Source organism: Acyrthosiphon pisum, chromosome A1, assembly GCF_005508785.2.
Source record: "Acyrthosiphon pisum isolate AL4f chromosome A1, pea_aphid_22Mar2018_4r6ur, whole genome shotgun sequence".
NCBI lineage: Eukaryota > Metazoa > Arthropoda > Insecta > Hemiptera > Aphididae > Acyrthosiphon > Acyrthosiphon pisum.
This window is the reverse complement of record NC_042494.1, coordinates 43,412,434-43,430,583: the sequence shown is the minus strand read 5'-3', so window position 1 is coordinate 43,430,583 and position 18,150 is coordinate 43,412,434. Positions and strand designations below refer to the sequence as shown.

General features: G+C 33.3%; 1 protein-coding gene across 1 annotated transcript in view; it reads right to left on the bottom strand.

Annotated features, from left to right (window-relative positions):
• Positions 1-2,700: 2,700 nt before the first annotated feature.
• LOC100162199 (transcriptional coactivator YAP1) overlaps positions 2,701-18,150 on the bottom strand; it is a 35,192-nt gene continuing 19,742 nt past the window's right edge. Inside the window, exons 2-7 of the mRNA XM_001948007.5 lie at positions 7,607-7,785; positions 7,223-7,348; positions 6,540-6,724; positions 5,751-5,946; positions 5,487-5,581; positions 2,701-5,347 (exon numbers count right to left, since the gene is read on the bottom strand). Of these exons, the coding sequence (XP_001948042.1) occupies positions 5,261-5,347; positions 5,487-5,581; positions 5,751-5,946; positions 6,540-6,724; positions 7,223-7,348; positions 7,607-7,785 (868 nt within the window). The 3' untranslated portion in view covers positions 2,701-5,260. The remainder of the gene's footprint in view (positions 5,348-5,486; positions 5,582-5,750; positions 5,947-6,539; positions 6,725-7,222; positions 7,349-7,606; positions 7,786-18,150) is intronic.

The window sequence follows — 18,150 nt, the reverse complement described above, 5'->3', positions numbered from 1 at the left end:
AACCGGCCGACCGTTGGAGTACGATAACCGAAAAGTACCCAAGATCTAATTTTTGAACTTTTTTTTGATAGTTCATCAATTACCTGTTCCGGCATCAAGGGTTATGCTTTTATGGAAAAAGAACATCTACGGCCTTCGGTTGGCATACATTATATTATAACATAAAAAAATCTATTGGTAGAGGGCGTGTCCCCATATCTACACCTGCGCTATTGAGTACACTCACAGTTCTTCAGAGGATAAACTTATTATCAGGATAAACTGACGACTACGAGTGTGAACCTCATCGACTCAATTAGACAGTCCAGTAACAGCCCTAGAAAGTAGGAACCACCGGAACACCTATTGATATTACTTAAATTAATTTGAATACTTTGTTATTTTTATTGTGTATAGAAAATAATTATCTAAGTTACACTGCAGTTAAAGTGCAGGAATGTTTCAAGTTTCTACGATTTTGAATCGTTGTGATCCACTGTCGTCAAAATTTTAATTTCAAAAGAAGAAGAAATTTTCTGTGCATTGACCGGACAGTTTTGAATATTTAATTTTTTTTTAAAATAAGGGTTCTTTAAAATTTAACCTAATTTCTCTTATTTTTAACCATTAATCACTTCTTAAAAAATTGAAATATTAAAAAACTATCCAGGCAATCAACAATAGATATAATTATACCTATTTTGTATAAAACCTAGGTATAATAGGTCCCGCTTCCTTAAACTGAACCAGAAGGTTATAATTGTGGGAGTACAGAATATTTTTGTTACTATAATATATATGTTATATTTACTTATAAACTATACTATACGCGCGAAATGGACACAGAAAACCAATATTGATGTGGCGCTCCTTAATTAGGTATTTAACCTATCTAATCTTAATCCAAAATCAATGTTACGCTCAATAACCATATACATATGATACGGATTTCTTATAATAATAATAACGAGTACTACGAAAATATATAAATAAATAATTTAGTACAATATATTGAGAATACGAGTACGACCTTATACATGTATAATTCATTTAACATTATCTAATATATTAAAACCTCTTGTCACAGCGTTTGTGGTCGAACTCCTCTAAAACGGCTCAACTGATTTTAATAACATTGTTTTGTATATTTAGTACCTAGGTATGAGAATAGGTAGTTAAGTATTTTTCACCCTCCTATCCGCAACCACCATTTTTTAATCGTGATTTTAGTATTTTGATTTTTGATATTTACGGTGGAAATTTGTATTTATAAATGGTAGCTATTGGTTATAGGAGACATAATTAGTAGAAATTAGTATTTATTATTATCTGGTTGCTATTGGTTAATCAGGCAGATCAGGTGCAAGCATGCATCAAATCAAATTTTCGCACATATTGCCTATTTGATATGTTGTGGCACATTGTCCGCAATCCAACGTAGTCAGATTGCCTATCAGGGAGGCAAAGTTTCACCCAAAAGGAGTTGAACAATCACAATATTTTTTAAATTTGTAATTTTTTATTGGCAACGGAGTGCGCGGGATCAGCAGGTTACTATATATAATATAGATACAACTGAAATTCGATAGTAAATAACAAAAAAAACCATTCGGAAAAATACAACTTCTACATAATAAAAATCGAAACAAATATATAAAAATTGGAAAAACAATATTACAACAATTACACTAAAATTGAATATAATTAATAAATATAATATAATGCATTTATATGGGTATATAATTATATAATATGAATATATTGTGTACCACTGTACCTGTAGGTACATAAATATTTAAAATTCAGAGCCTTTAATAGAAAATGTATGGCCATTATTAAATGTTTAAAAAATATTTTAATAACTATTAGTTAAATATTAATTACAGCCATTAGCCAACCATTATAAACAAATATATACATATAATTTGTAGCTTAACTTTATAATCCAGTTTACATGTGAATACTTGAAATGTTTTTTTGTCTAAGACAGAAATCGAACATTATACTTATATGTAATTAATACGCACTCATTGTATTTAACTTTTATCGTCCATAATTATTTTAACTGTAATATATTAATAGAGTTTTTTTTATTATTTATTTAACTTATCTAAATGCTGGTATTAAATTATTTTTGTCTTAACCAATAGTTTGACATGAATTCCTCTCAAGCTTGTTATTTATCTAATAATTATAATTCTACATTTTTCTCTAGATATTTAGTATAATTTATCAAAATTAAGTTTTACAATCCCATAAACTCAATTTTTTTTAAATATTCATGAGGTCGTATAGGCGTATAGCATATTATGCACAACGGGGAAATATGAGATTTTAGCTGACTGTAATTTACTATAAGGAATCCGTGCTGTTATTGGTATGATATACATGCAGTACCCATATAAATTACCAAAGTTTAATAAGCAAGTAACCTACTTATCGTCACAACATGGCACATACCCGCCGATATTTAGGTAAGTACCATATTAATAATATTATATTAGTATTACGTAGACAGTATAGTTGCAGCAACATAGTTAATTGCACTCAGCGGGGTACAAATGGTAAATACTTACTGGTATCGATATCTGGTACTCGTGGTATTGTAATATTTGTAAATAGTTTGTAATATATACTAAACCAAAAATCATTAATAGCCGGAAAAGAAGACTATATTGGTAGTTTTAAATCTGAATGGATTACAAATTAAGAATAAAAAAATACATTTATTTATAATATATATTATATAAATTTGTTTAACATTACAAAAATAGGCACATAATTCTCAAACGTATATATTATTTATATAGGTATATAGATAATATACATTATTATTTAGATGCAGAGATACATAATATTCAGTATATTTTGGGCACAAACGTAGTAATATATTATACAATAATATAGATAATAATATATTTAGTAGGCATTATGCATATTGCTAAAACGATATATTCGCAGTTTGGCGAAGTATTCTTTCATCGTTTGTACCTACCATTATATGATTATATTTTTGTACACAATTAATTATAATATCAATATGGTTCCTCATCGTTTTCGGATTTTCTTCTTTTTTTTTATTAGATAAATATAGAGCTGGATTGCACACACATTTACATAAAATTTTACAACTACTAATAATAAATGTACATAATATACGACACAATCGATACAATCATAATTTATATAAAGAACAAACAGTCTTAATATTATTAATAAGTGTTTTAAAATTAAAACGTAAATTTTAGAGTTAGTAAAGAAAAACATACAATAATTCATCTAAACAATGTCAAAAGAACAATATTAATGATCAACTAAGTATATAATTTCAAAGCTCTATTTTTTTTAAAATTTTTTTTTTTGTCTAACATTATCACTTAATTATTGATTTTTGAAATACATTATGAACAACATACAATTAATTTAAACTTAACACGTAAAAGAAGTACAGATTTAATAGATAATTAGATAATCGAAATAATATTCCAACTTCACAGTTGAGCAAATTTAACTAAACGTAATATTTTTATAAATGTATATATTTATACTATATATTTATAACCATACAAAATTATATTATTAACAACAACTTCACATCTAGCCCATGCCTGATGACGGGTTTATGTTGTTGTTTTTTCAATCTTATTATAATTATTTTTCATAATTAATATTATTATTTACAGTTTAATCGTAATAATAACATCATTACCTACCTAAACAGCTACACTATTACAATATGATTCATGAAGCACGAGAATAAATTTTATACGAACAAATTTAAGTGTGCTATTGTAAAAGTGTTGGTGGCCGGGAGGGGGGGGGGGTGATAACTCGCTTCCGTATGGCGCTCCACTCTAGGTGGATGAATACGCACGTAGCGAGGACTTAAGTACGATTGTCATTTGCAACTCTATAATTTAAAAATATATCATGAGAACAAAAATACATAATAATATAAACTTAATACTGTCAACAAGATAAATAAAACGTTTCCGCGCATTCAACATAATATATTCAACAAATAAGGACGGTTACATAAATATTGCTTAAGTTTTTTAAGGCACTCATTGTTTTGATCAGTTCGAATAAATCTTATCGTATTAATAATTGGCGTTATTTAAACGCAAATACACACATACTCACAACATTTTTCATAGTGATTTAAAATTAAAAAAATATATATAATATATACATACATGTAGAGACGCACGGTAATTATTTTAACACAAATCGTTCAATATCGGTCTAAATATGTCAACTAATATGTATTTGCATTTGGCAAAAGCAGGTCGTTTTATTATAAAAATAACGTAAATTTGATAAAAATTAAAGTCGTATAATATAATACTATGGTGTCGTGTAATTTATGTGTTACCATTTGTCAGTTATAAAAGCCTATGGACATTGAAAATGTAGGGATGGTGTTGAACGTTTTAGAAACTTGTGCGAACTACTTGCAGCAGTCATGTTATACTTACATTTCTAGAGATATTGACAAGTTCATATTAAAATAATTACCTTGCATGAGTATAATATATTACATGTATATTATATATTATGTGAAAAGATGATTTATAAATACAATTTACAAATGTTCAATAACATACATAATACCTATGTATATTTGAAGTAATACATTTCATATACCCTGTAAAATCTAACCCTTTCGATTTTGGCAGTGAATGAAAATAAAAATGAATATTGAAATTTCCGTTGGTATAAAAACGTCTGGCTGATCCCACTCTCTGTAATATACGACCGATAAAATAATTCATTTAAATGCTTATTTCGTTTAGGGGTGGATTGGATGGAAAGGCAGGCGGCAGTGCTTTCAACCACGACGACGTTTCGACATTCAAATTTCAATCTAACACAGTTTTGTTTTTGTTTTATTATCCGATTCACCGGTGCTTACGCGCATTGTTTTTTGATAATAATAATATTTATTATAATCTATATAAACCTAAAACGGAACAATCGATAATTAGTTACGTGACATACGCGCTATAACGCCGCTGCGCCGGGGCGATACTCTATAATATAATATTGTATTAATATAATAATATAGTGCAACGTCATAAATAATTTTTCACACGTCATACGACACACATACGTTCATAATTCTTAGACTAGGTTAATATGACAAACATATCTTGTACACACACACGCACACACATAAATAAATATATATTTATGTATACATTTTAAATTTCTTTATGAGGGTGACATTAAAAAAAAAATAATAATAAACTTAAAAACACAGTTAATGTGCGAGACGTTTTTAAAGCCAAGTCAAAATCGATCCTGGTTTATTGTTCGGGTCGATCAACAATTGTACTTCGTCCATACTTATAAATTCGTCCCCTAACTAGAAAACAGAAAAAAAAGATCATAATAAATAACTATACAATAACACTGCATGAGAGTTTGGCCGGGATAGATCGGTCGTGTTTGCTATATTATTGCAATTCTATAATTCTATAATAGTAAGTATTGATTCTATTTACTTGAAGCGACGGGACTAAGTCGTCGGTGACATCCAACGTGGACATTTCCTGTGAATCGACTACCGACATGGACGAAGGACCCGGATTATCGCTCTCTGTACACCCCACAAGTGCGTGAACAAAGGAAAACGAAACAAAATTAATAATAAAAAAAAAACATACCGTTAGGTCAGGTTACGATATTGTTGTGATAATAACAGCAACAACAATTATTTATCGTATACCTACAGATGTATTACACGAAAAATAGTCTTTGGTCCTTACCTGAAGTACAGTCCATGTTGTCGTCCATGTTGGACGACAAAAAGTCTTCGGGAGTGTGCGGCAGCGAGTAGTTGTTTCCCAGGCCCAAGCCGCTGTCGGCCGATTCTTGCCGCGAATGATCTACGCTACTGCTGCTGCACGATAGGAACGGGTCGAGGTCGTTGTTCGTCTGACCCGAGCGTTGCATCAGATCTTGCTGCGCACACACAAACATATATTTTAATACATTATAATAACATGACAGTGCGATAATATTTTAGACGCCGATTGAATCAATCGTTTCTCGGCGCAATGACGCCGTTACTGCAGGCCGTCTCATGTCGGAAAAGGCGCCAACAATATGAGCCACTATATACTCGTGCCATTGAGAGGCGCTACCGGGCGGCACTAAAATTAGCAACAAAAAATAGAAGTCTGCATCCCCACATGACTGCACTCCTTAAATTATATAGAAAAATCTATTCGAAAATATGGCCTTTACCAGACACCCATTTGTTGCTTAAAAATATTATTATAATATTATCATTACAAAATGCTGTCTGTTATAAAAATGTATAACTAAAAAATCATTTTTTGAATAAATCTACTGTAATACTAGATAAAAAGGGTGAGCACATGTACAATGTATTAGCACTCCCTTTCATCAACTAATGATGTTGGTTTGATTGGGGGGGGGGGTCTCTAGGTCACGTTCATCAGAATATATATCATATACACTATAGGTCAATAGGTAATATATACTATATATTATATTAATTATCATCAATATACCTAATAGTTGCTTTTTACCTGACGAATGATTTCCTGTTGGCGACTCTTTAAACGTTCGCGCTCTAATTGAAGCGATTGTAACCTGAGTTTTTGCTGGGAGGCTTGGAGCGACTGCGACAAACCGGAAACGCCGTTTGCCAGCCACGACGCAGAACCGGAAGGCAGCACGGCGCCCGACGTTGGCGCTCTTTGCAAATGAACGGCTGTAAACACGAGCATAATAATATATAAATGTACATAGTATGAGTTGTTGTAGTGAGTGCACATGGACAGTGGTTGTTTGGGTGAATATATTCATTTTTACCTGCGCGACCGAGATGCCGATATGGGCCTTGATGCGCATGTGATTTTATTTTATATTTTATACCTACATTATTCATTACTATTTATTAAGTATGAATGTGATTAAAAAAAAAAAAAAAATGTTTATAATATTATGACTGTACATAACTTCTTACTAGATATACAATATATAAACATTCATTTATCAATATAAAGTATCAGTATAAACCTATATAATATTCAAATTTATTCAACCAATACCCAAACGGAATTATTGGAAAAATAAACACTCGCCTAAACGGTAGATATACATATTGTAGCATGAGTAGTATGACTATTCACCCAAACGTTCTATGGCCGTATACTTTAATTGTAAACTCTAGGTATATAGGGTAATCAAATAATCAAGTCACACTTACGTATTCTCGGATCGAACCACGACGTGGTCCTGGCAATGTGGTTTATGAAGTAAGTCTCGCCGTCACCGGTGACGGCTTGTTCCCATCCTTCGGGCAGCGGTCCTAGTGTTACGTTTTTGTTCGCTCCTATAATATATACAAGGACCGAAACGTACGGGGTTAAAATTTGACTAAAATTAAGTTGGGTCATTTTTGTTTGCGCTCGCGGGTCGCCTTAGCGACGACCGTACGGCACGCATAATGTAGACGCATAAAGGTTATAAATGTGACTCATGGTACTATGCGTTATAAGTACTTATTACATGATATGTTATAAGTAAATAATATATAATATTATTATTGCGATACCAAAAAAATATATTGTAAATGAAAATGTTAACTCACCTTGGAGGGTTGAATGAATGTGCGGAGGCGAGTTTGTTGGAGTGCTGGTAGCGTTCGTGCTCGATCCACTGTCGTTGCCGGGGCTTAGCAATTGTTCGGCGCTGCGCTGGTGTTGGTTCGCCGCTTGAGCGGCCAAGCTCTTTCTCGGATCTTCCCATTGGGTTGTTCTGGTGAGGTGACTATAGCAAAAACAAAAAAAAAAATCAAGATAAGACATTTTTTTAACGAAACTAGAACAGTATAATATTAAAATATTTTATCGTGGGCGAATACCTAAAGGACTATTTCGAAAAATAAACTTTCGATTTTGAAGTTTGAACACGTCACATATTACTTAAATATATATAATATACTAACTGTTTCCGCGGGGTGCAGATAATGAACTTATAGTAAGTACCTACTCGCATAAAATAAATACCAAACGTGTACTGAGGTCAAGCGTCAGGCGACGTCGCTAGTTCCCGGATAGGTGACCACTGACCACCCGGGTTTTTAGTGACGAATCCTCGCCCAACATACACGTGTTCTTCAACCAACCATAACCACCCCTACAAAAATGCTAATGGCCATAGTTGGCAAAACTTAAGATCAATAAAGAAAAATAAATTATAAATTAAATTAGATATAGGTATACGTAGTGTGGCTATTGACAGCAGTAAGTCTGCAAAAACAAATTATTGCGAGATATTAAGTCATTTAGATTGAATGGATACTTGACCTAGTACTTGCAAACACCTAACTAATAAAGTAGGTACGTGTATGCGAATAATATGAGTAGACGACATTAGTCACCGTTTTAATGATTAAGTTTAAATACTCAAGAGCTCTCGTGGGTGGGCGGGCAAGTAGCGAGATTTCAGTGGTTGGCGTGGGAGTCAGCTTCCCGCGGATGTGTTCAAAAAACGGTTTGGTATAATTTTAGTTTTCAGGCGAAAAATGCCATCATTGTGTTTTTTACGCATAAAAATCTGCAACGGCGACAATCGCTTGGTACAATGCAATATCAACAGATCTCGGCGGCATTTTAAACACATTCATGGATGTGTTGTTTCTGATAAAAACAAATTTATTAAACGCGTTATGCGTTAATCAAGTTTATATTTTGATACAATCGCGAGCCGACGGAAAAAAGATACACTCATACATCATGTATAATAATAAAAATAATAATACCGCACATAATATATCATAATATTATCATAATATTAAATTATATAATACACAGGCGCCGGTTGTACATCATAATAAAGTAGCAGCAGCTAGTATACGTAGTACGCCAGCTATTTATACTGCAGTGTATTTTACTGCACGGCAAAAACTAAATATGTATTATTTTTAAGAACACGCATAGGTATAATACATTAAGACATTCCGAATTACTGCCGTCCTCTGAACTCCGAAACGATAATAATTTCTCACCGGTATCTGCAGTGCAGTATATACACAGTTCACATATATACATTTAATAATATTATGTATTACGTATTACAATTATTTTGTATACTATAATAATATTATACCTACATCCACTACGTATATCGTACAGGCGCACTGACCGGGTATTGGCAAGCGGCGTATAAAATATAATAATACCGAGGTTAACCTGCAACACCTAAATAATAGTAATGTAATAATATTATTATGAATTACGAGTTTTCGATAATATTATTATTGCCGATGCGTCTGATAATGCAGCTCAAAAGTGACGCCCACACGACCCGACGAAACAGACGAGCGCGCGATCTATACAATATACATGTGGTATGTATATTATTGGCGATTGAAATTGATAAGATGTAATGGGGACGCTGTGTATCATTTATATGTTATTTTACATGTTCCCCGTTACAGATCCACCCCCCGCCGGCCTGATAATTGATAAGCTTTCAATCGCCAATAGGTACGCGTCATCGTTGACTGTAATATTATAATGTGAATAAATCAAATGTACTGACGAGTCTATATTTATTTTATCCGCGTTATTATTATCCACGCATATTTTCATAATATGTGCAGGTGCACACGTCGGGGCCGGTGAATAAATTTGGCCACAAACCGACGGCGGTATAAGCTATTCGGACCTGCCCCATTGTACTACTTGCCCGCCAACATCACTGCGTGATTTAATAATAATTACCTATATCTATAACTTTATATACGCACAATATATAGTGAAGCTGCCGAAGACGATCGATTGCCTGGGTCGGACTTGAACTATATAAGTACTTATACATTTTATTATTTTAATACCGTCTACTTGTCGTGTTTATAATATCCACAAATTACGGCTCATAGGTAACGCAGTCAGTATTATTATTGTAGAGTATATTGTTGACTCTGATTGCAATTTGTATGGACATTTGTTGCAAAACACACAATATTTAAATGAACCTCAAATGTTTTGAGGGAGTATATCCTGATCCCTATAGCCCCATTGTAAGGCTGAGCCCTTTGGCCGGGCAGAAACGAGACTGCTCTCGACGACGGCAACAACTATATAAAGTCAAAGGGTCAATACTGCAGCAGCGAGACGTATATCATATAATATAGACGACGAAAAATATATTTTACGAAGTGACCCAATACGTAAATCCGTTCGACTCAGCAAAACATCCGCACACTGCGCGCGCACACACACACACACACACACACACACATACCACGCGGTTATCAATTATCATTGACGTGCTCACACGGTCAACATTTCGAGCTCGTAAATATTGTCTCGCTAACAATCGGATCCTATTGACGGCGGTTCGAGTCGAATCTTCTCTCTCACACGCTCGTCGATCTGCTTTTCCTCCGTCTCACCCCCGCTCGCTTATATATACAGCCTCTCTAACTCTTTCTCTCTTCACTCTCGGTCGGTCTTCTTCTATTGCATCGCACGTCGTGAGGCGGCGGCGTTTCTACCGCCGTCGACGACGTCGTCGCCACCGTCGCGTCTTACCGTTCCCACGGTCTTTGGGCGACGCGAATATAAATAACACTTGTGTGCGCTCCGTTTAATCAGTTGTTTTTTATTTTTTAACGTATACAACAACACAAAACGACACACATATAATAATAATAAAATATATAATAATAACAATAATAACAGTATACAATGTGACGATAAATAAAAATGGCATCTTATTGTTCGGCGTGCGAGCGGTTTGATAAGCGGCCGACCTTCAACGTGGAACCTTATCTCATCTTAGAGCCACCGCCTTTTCATTATACACACAAAAATCATAAAAAGCTTTATTGTATAGTAATAATTATATTAATAAAAAAATACATGTACATTTAATATTATAATCCGTTATTCGAGTAGGCATTTCCTTCAGAGATAAAAAAAACGCCTAGTGTTAGAACCCGCCGCCGCCACCGCTGTCGTCTACGACGTCGTTTGCGATTTTTACAATTTGCACACTCGACACAATATACGTTATATTGTAATTTGTAATAATAATTTTATATTAAAATAATCACACAATAATAATATTATTATCATTATTGGAGGCGGAAAAACAAAACCGTGAGTCCGTGACTCATGTTTTATTTTAAGCGCCATGGTTTTCTTACGTTTGCGCGCGTGTACTTCAATTATTTCATACGAACCGTGCCACTATAATATCATATACATTTTGAACATATCAATTGGTGACTTCGACTTTAAAGTTCAAACGCGCGCTGTCTTCACGCCGACTCGGGCATTCGATCGGTGGGATTTTTAGCAAGATACTACAGTCTGCTGGGTACTGTTAGAATGAACAATATAATACATGCCTATATCATTCCCGGGTACTAACTGGTGTATCTGATACAGACTACAGTATAATATTTTATTTCCGTTTCTCGGCTGTATTGGTGGACTTATGTGCACAGGCGCCACAAGAGGTATTATTCCCGATCTGAAATAAGTGAACTTAGTCCCCTCAGTCGACTTTCAATTTTTGGTGAAGTATCAATAAATGTTACCGCAGATTAATTGCCGACTCCGATACTAAAAAAAGTGCCTTCAAAAGTCAAAATTGAAAAAATATCTATTTTAATTTTTAAAACTTGTATAAGATGAACTCCAACAAAAATCAATATAAAAATCCGTTTATACATGGCAGGCCGTTACACTGTAGGTGTAAAAGTCTCGTGTAAGATGGTTTTTTGCCATTTTAGGGAAAGCTCCGTATTACTTACAACCGGCCACCTTCAACCTTTTATACTCTAGGGTATAAGTGCGTTTAACACAAGTTGCAATGAAATCCGACTGTACCAGACTGGCGTGTGCGGTCGGTTGCATAATACCATGGTAATGCCGTGGTGGGCCATTATTATATTATAGCTGGAAACCGGTTCGTTGGCGCGCGCTCGATCGTCGACCGTTTGACGACGGCGGCGGTTAATGTCCTTCCTATACATCTAAAAATAATACAATATTCCTGATGGAGATCGTCCCGTATTCCTGATTAAACATTAAGAATATTATATCAATTAATGCCAGTACGTTTTGGAAACGACAAAGTCTACCTATAATTGGGGCGTCCATAAACAACCCTCCTACCAGTCACCAGAACCAAAACCAACACGGGCAGCACGCATCATAATATTATTTTATGCGTGTTTGCAGGCAAGATTCGTGTCGGGTTGTTTATTATTATTATTATGGTATTTTTTCTCATGTAAGTTTTATCTATTGTACGGATATTTTATTTCGTTTAAATACCACACCGGTGTATATTAAGTTTATGCGGTACCTCGCACCGCAAAAAGATCGGTTATTCCACCCTCTCCCTTCTCAACACCACCGACTCAAGGAATAGGATTCATTGTTGGCCGAACTATATAATAACAGCGTTTCTCTGTTCCATACCATACAATTTATACGACTGCGGACTGGTACGATCACCTCCGATATAATCGATGAGCCTGGCCGACTGGCCGACTGATTTCGACGAAAACTTAAATAATACACTTATACGTACGATGAGCACGTATTTCAATACTTTTGATGCATGACAATATTAAGCGATGTCCGTTTGTACATACATTGTACCTACTATAATAATATCGTTATCGACTATCGTGTATGCGCAACCGAGGTTTGAACAATTTAGATTGTACACATACGCAACAGGTGCTCCCATCGGGGGGTTGGCGTTGAATGGGCATGTCCTCGCTCCCCCAATCAAAAAATAGTTATTTGGACAATTTTTCATATTGATAACCCTCAGTGGTTTTTTCACATTAACAGTAAACAAAATATTAAACACGCTCGCATAAAAATAATATAAACATAATAATAATAATATTTCGAATCGATTTAAATATGAAGTTAAAATAATGCACGTACTTGAAACCTTTGAATTGTCCACGAAATGAATCATCACGGATAATCGCGCAATATAAAATTATTTCCTAGTATTATATTAATGTGTTATACAGCATACACTTATAATAGTAGGTACTTATACATATTATATTATAATATACATTATTATTTATCAGTATGAACATGAATATTATAATATTATATATTTATATATTATATATTATTATACACGCTAACACGAGGTACACTTGTCAGCTGTATACACACACACACACACACACACACACACCTCGCCCAATAGGTTTTCCCCTTCTCCCCTAGGTCGTCAAGCGTGTGGTGAACCGTTGTCGTTCTAAACACGTATTATACACGCAAGTACACGATATGAAGTAACCCAATAAAGATTATAATAATTAACAGGTTTCTTTCGTTGCATCTATTTTAATTTTTTCTCTCATACCGATTTTACACTATTATAAGATACTATAGTAGTGTGTATCACTGCTGCTATTCTATATCGTACATAAAGGTATACTATATTAGATATAAGGTACATCGGTACTTTTATTTGTACGTGTTCCTGCGCAGTGCTATTATTGTAATACACACGACAATGAGAGATTGCGAAAGATAGTCTGCACTGGATCGCGAAAAATATACGACAAGAGTGAAATAAGATGAAAAAACTGTCGTTGACCCGTGGTCGGAAGAGTGCGCATTTCACGGATATATTATTATAATATGATAATTTTTGCGGCAGACTTTGCGATAACTCGCCCCGCAATTTTCCCACAGGATTTCGATCCAACTGGGGCATTTCGCTTTAGCCGAAGTGGTGTATAATGACCATATTAAAGCGCTGTGTGCACTGTGCGTATTTATGACGAATGACGGCGGTATTGCGACGTATGTATAGCGAGAGAGAGATAGACGAATATTATAGATAGATGAATATGGAAAGAGACAGACAGATAGATATAAAGAGAGGGAAAAGAAAAAATACGGTATATTATATTAAACAAAATAAAAACTACAACAACAACAACAATCCGATAATATGATAAATTGTTTTAATGGAAAACGAACATAAATTACCGGTAATCTAATAGCTTCAATACTAATAAAAAAAATTACACATAGATATATTTTAACAGTGTAAGTATACATTACGAGGTTTATACGAGCTTATTATTATAACGACGACGCGGTTGCCAAGAAGTTTTAGTGTTATTATAATATATATGATTATTATTTCAAATACGCGTGTACATAATATGACGCGTACATTCGCGTCGCCCCGTGTCGTATTGTGTGACCCGCGGAAAAATTATACGTCGCAGACACCATAGTGATAATAATTACGTGTGTTAAATTTGAATCAATTATACAATCTGAGCACAGGGAAAACTTCTCGACCCGACGACGACAGCAGCAATTACACCGAACACGAGTGTGACTGCTGATCCGAACGATTTATTTAATGATCTGAGTTTATTTTTTCCCTCATTGCACTGTTGCACTATTATAATATAGTAAGACAAGCAACAGCTCAGCGAGTGTGACGTCACATGTACACAACCCGCAGGTTCACCACCGAAACGGTTAAAAAACAAAATTCATTGTTACTTATTAGTATCCGATTTTACAATAATATAATATACATTGTACACGACGAAGAATACCGAAAATTGAATAAGAAGTATGACGCCGTCGTCAGCTGCGCTTTATACCCCCGTAGTCGTTCAGATGTCCGCCAGGGACTTTAATGTTGGAACCGAACATGCCTTATAGAATAAAGGATCGCGTAGTCGCGTTATAGAACCCTTATAATCATTTTACTATACAACATTTGATAAATTAACTTTTTTTTAACCCGTAACAGTGGTGCTATTAAATAAAAATATAAATAATCTGCGATGTAACATAATATGAGTACTATAATGTATGATAGCTATAATAATTAATATTATATCTATTTTAATTATAAATGTTCAGTGAATTATTATTCTAGGCCTTGTCAAATTGTGTTAATAATAATAGCGAGACAGCGAAGAAATAGGTACAACTACAAATGCTTTTAAGAAGGCCATTTTTTAGTAAATGACTCAGAATCATCGTTTGTGGGTTCAAACTTTAAATAAGACATTTTGGCATATTTCCATAATAACTCTACCCTCATCATTGCAGGTACCTATAGATACAAAAAAAAAAATTATAAATCAAAATAATTTTAACAACATTTTGGTTTGATTATAATACTATACAGTCTCATGTAGAATTTTAACCCAATAACATAACAGTATCGTATTTTATATATCTTTATTATATATAATGGGTAAGTAATAGTAATATATTATGAGACAGTAGGTACATAACATAATATTATATACGCACAAATACATCATACACCGATATACCATTGCTTGAAATATTTACTGCCGGTTTTTTTCCATATTATACGTGGGTTATCTCGGTGTTTTTAATCAATGATTTAACAAAACAATAGAAGAAAAAAACAGTAAAATATTGTACATTATTGTACCATAAATTAATCACGTATTTTTAATACGTATATTGGCATTGAAGTTTCTAAATTGTTTTCAAGATTTAATCTCATTATATTTAATACACAAATACAAGTAGGTACAAGTATACAACCCAGTTGCACGTTAAATAATAATATTTTTTTTTTCGAACGAATATTCTGTTTAAGGAGTATTTAAATAGACATTCGTTAGCTTTTGAACGGCGCACTGCGCCCAATAAAAAAAAAGTATGTTAACGGGAAACAATCGTGGTAAACATATCTATGATATCATAATAGACATTTTACAAAATACATAATGCACATTGCACGCATGTGAAAACTGTAGAAATTGTATTACAAAAATACAGCGTCCGAACAAATTTTATGATTTTGTAATATAATATAAACACAATAATATATTATTATTATTATGACATAATATACAATTTAGCGAGATAAAAAACAATGTCCCGCATAGCGTAATGCGCATTAATCCCTAGACGTGTATATAACATATATAATATAAGCAGAGCCGTCCCTCTATACGGTTTTGGATAAGCAGGTATCATAGATTAATTAATTTTACACTGCAGTAATAGTAAAATAATATGTGTTGTTATAAGATAGATACCTGCGCGTGTGCGTTCACCAAGACAAATTTAACTGAAATTGTTCACGAACTTAGTATATTTTATCAAAGTAACGCGAAACTGTATATTATGACATGGTAAACCCATTTTGAAATGAATATAATTTTTTATTATTACGTGGACAATCAATATTATAATATGTGTGCTTTCGAAATATTATTGTACATACAGGTACAACTGTTCGCGTTAGTATACAAAATATAAGGTCGAGACGTCATTTGGTAAGTATTTTCGTTTATTTTCGTGTGTTATATTAGTATACTTAGTAAACTGTTAACTGTTATAAGTGTTATCTGTTAGAAAGTAAATTTATAAAAACTCGATCTAGGTTTATACGGTGTGAACGGTCAAATTAACAAAATACGATTAAGGATTAAGTGCTATTTTTGATAGTCAATATTGATGAGTACACCGTACATTTATTTTACATTATATTATATTTGTACGACTCATATGTATTATATTTTAATCACCACTCAATTATTTAGACTTAAATGGCATTTTATACTATCATCAATTATATATTATTATATTATCCCTATCCCACTTTTATTGAGATAGTTTTGGGAATTGAATTAGTAATTATAAATTAAGTGATTGGCTTTATATTCTTATGTTTTATTGTATTTGATCTTTCGACCACTTTACTTCCTAACACTCTGTAGGTTAACCCACCAAATGGAAAATAAAAAACGGTCCTTAAAGAAACCGTATAGGTACACTGCACTGATATTATAAATCAAGACGTTAAATTCGTTTATAAATACAAGTAGGTTACCTACCTATATCATAAAATGTAATATTATTATTAGACATAAGTTAATCTGCGAAGAAAGGATATATTATAAAGATGTTATCATAATCTAAATGAAATACGTATTAGTCAACTATAATATTATTAAGCTCATGTAAACATGCATAGTATGTGCTGGGTGACTACATGATTTTTCCACGTGAATATAATTATTTTTCAGGTTCAATTTATTTGAAAATTAATACTATTATATTGTATGACCTACGTGGCATATTCACTCATTTGTTCATTGTTGAATTTTTTTTATTCATCGTCGTATCAACAAATTGAGAAGTCCGAAGTGTAGCACTTACCTCTATTGATTTAAAAAATTTAAATCATTTATTATTAATTATTTTATACATTATACATACCATAGTTTAGACCAATGAAAGATGTTCACGCTGCACTTGTAAAATATAACATGTTATCATAAATAATGTATGTATAAAACATCAGTATTGTAGGTAAAATTATGTTAACCTTTTATATTAATTTTATTGTAATATTCACCATACTCGCATCACTTGGAACAAAAATGTGTACCTATATATAATTAATAATATACGGAACTATATAATATACGTGATCAACTACACTGCAAAATTGTCTTCGACCGTTTAACAGGCACGTAGGTATAGTCGAAAACAATTACAATCCTATACTCGGTGAGAATAAAAAGCATTGCCACGCACTCGCCGCAGACTGTCGTTATCTGTAGGGCCGATGGGGACGATACTATATGGTATCAACCAGAAACCGTCTTTAACCATATAATATTGTAAACGCAGTAGGTACCTACGAGTATATACTAAATTATATATACGTCATATATATATATATATCATACCTGTCTTTCTTATTTTTTGTATACACTTGTTTTGTAAACAGGACGGGATCGTTATTATTATTATTGCCAAGGTCCATTTGGGGACTTTGAAAGCGGAACACCCTATGTCACAGACATCTGTGCGGGATATTGTGCAGTGTGAGAGTGTGAGAGTGTTGTGCACTTGTGCGCGCTTGCAACTGCGTTATTATATTATATAATACACTACACACTATTATGTACATAGTACATTGTCGTCGTCGACCTGAATCGGGTCCAGGCCGGAGCTAGGTCGCGCGACCACCGGTGGTATACATAGGTACCCATCTAAATAGGTAGGTGGTATTATTGTTGTTATGTATATACGAGATAAATTGGGTTTTTATTTTTATTGTCCGTGAAAACGTGATATCGAGTCGGCGGTCGGTCTTTCT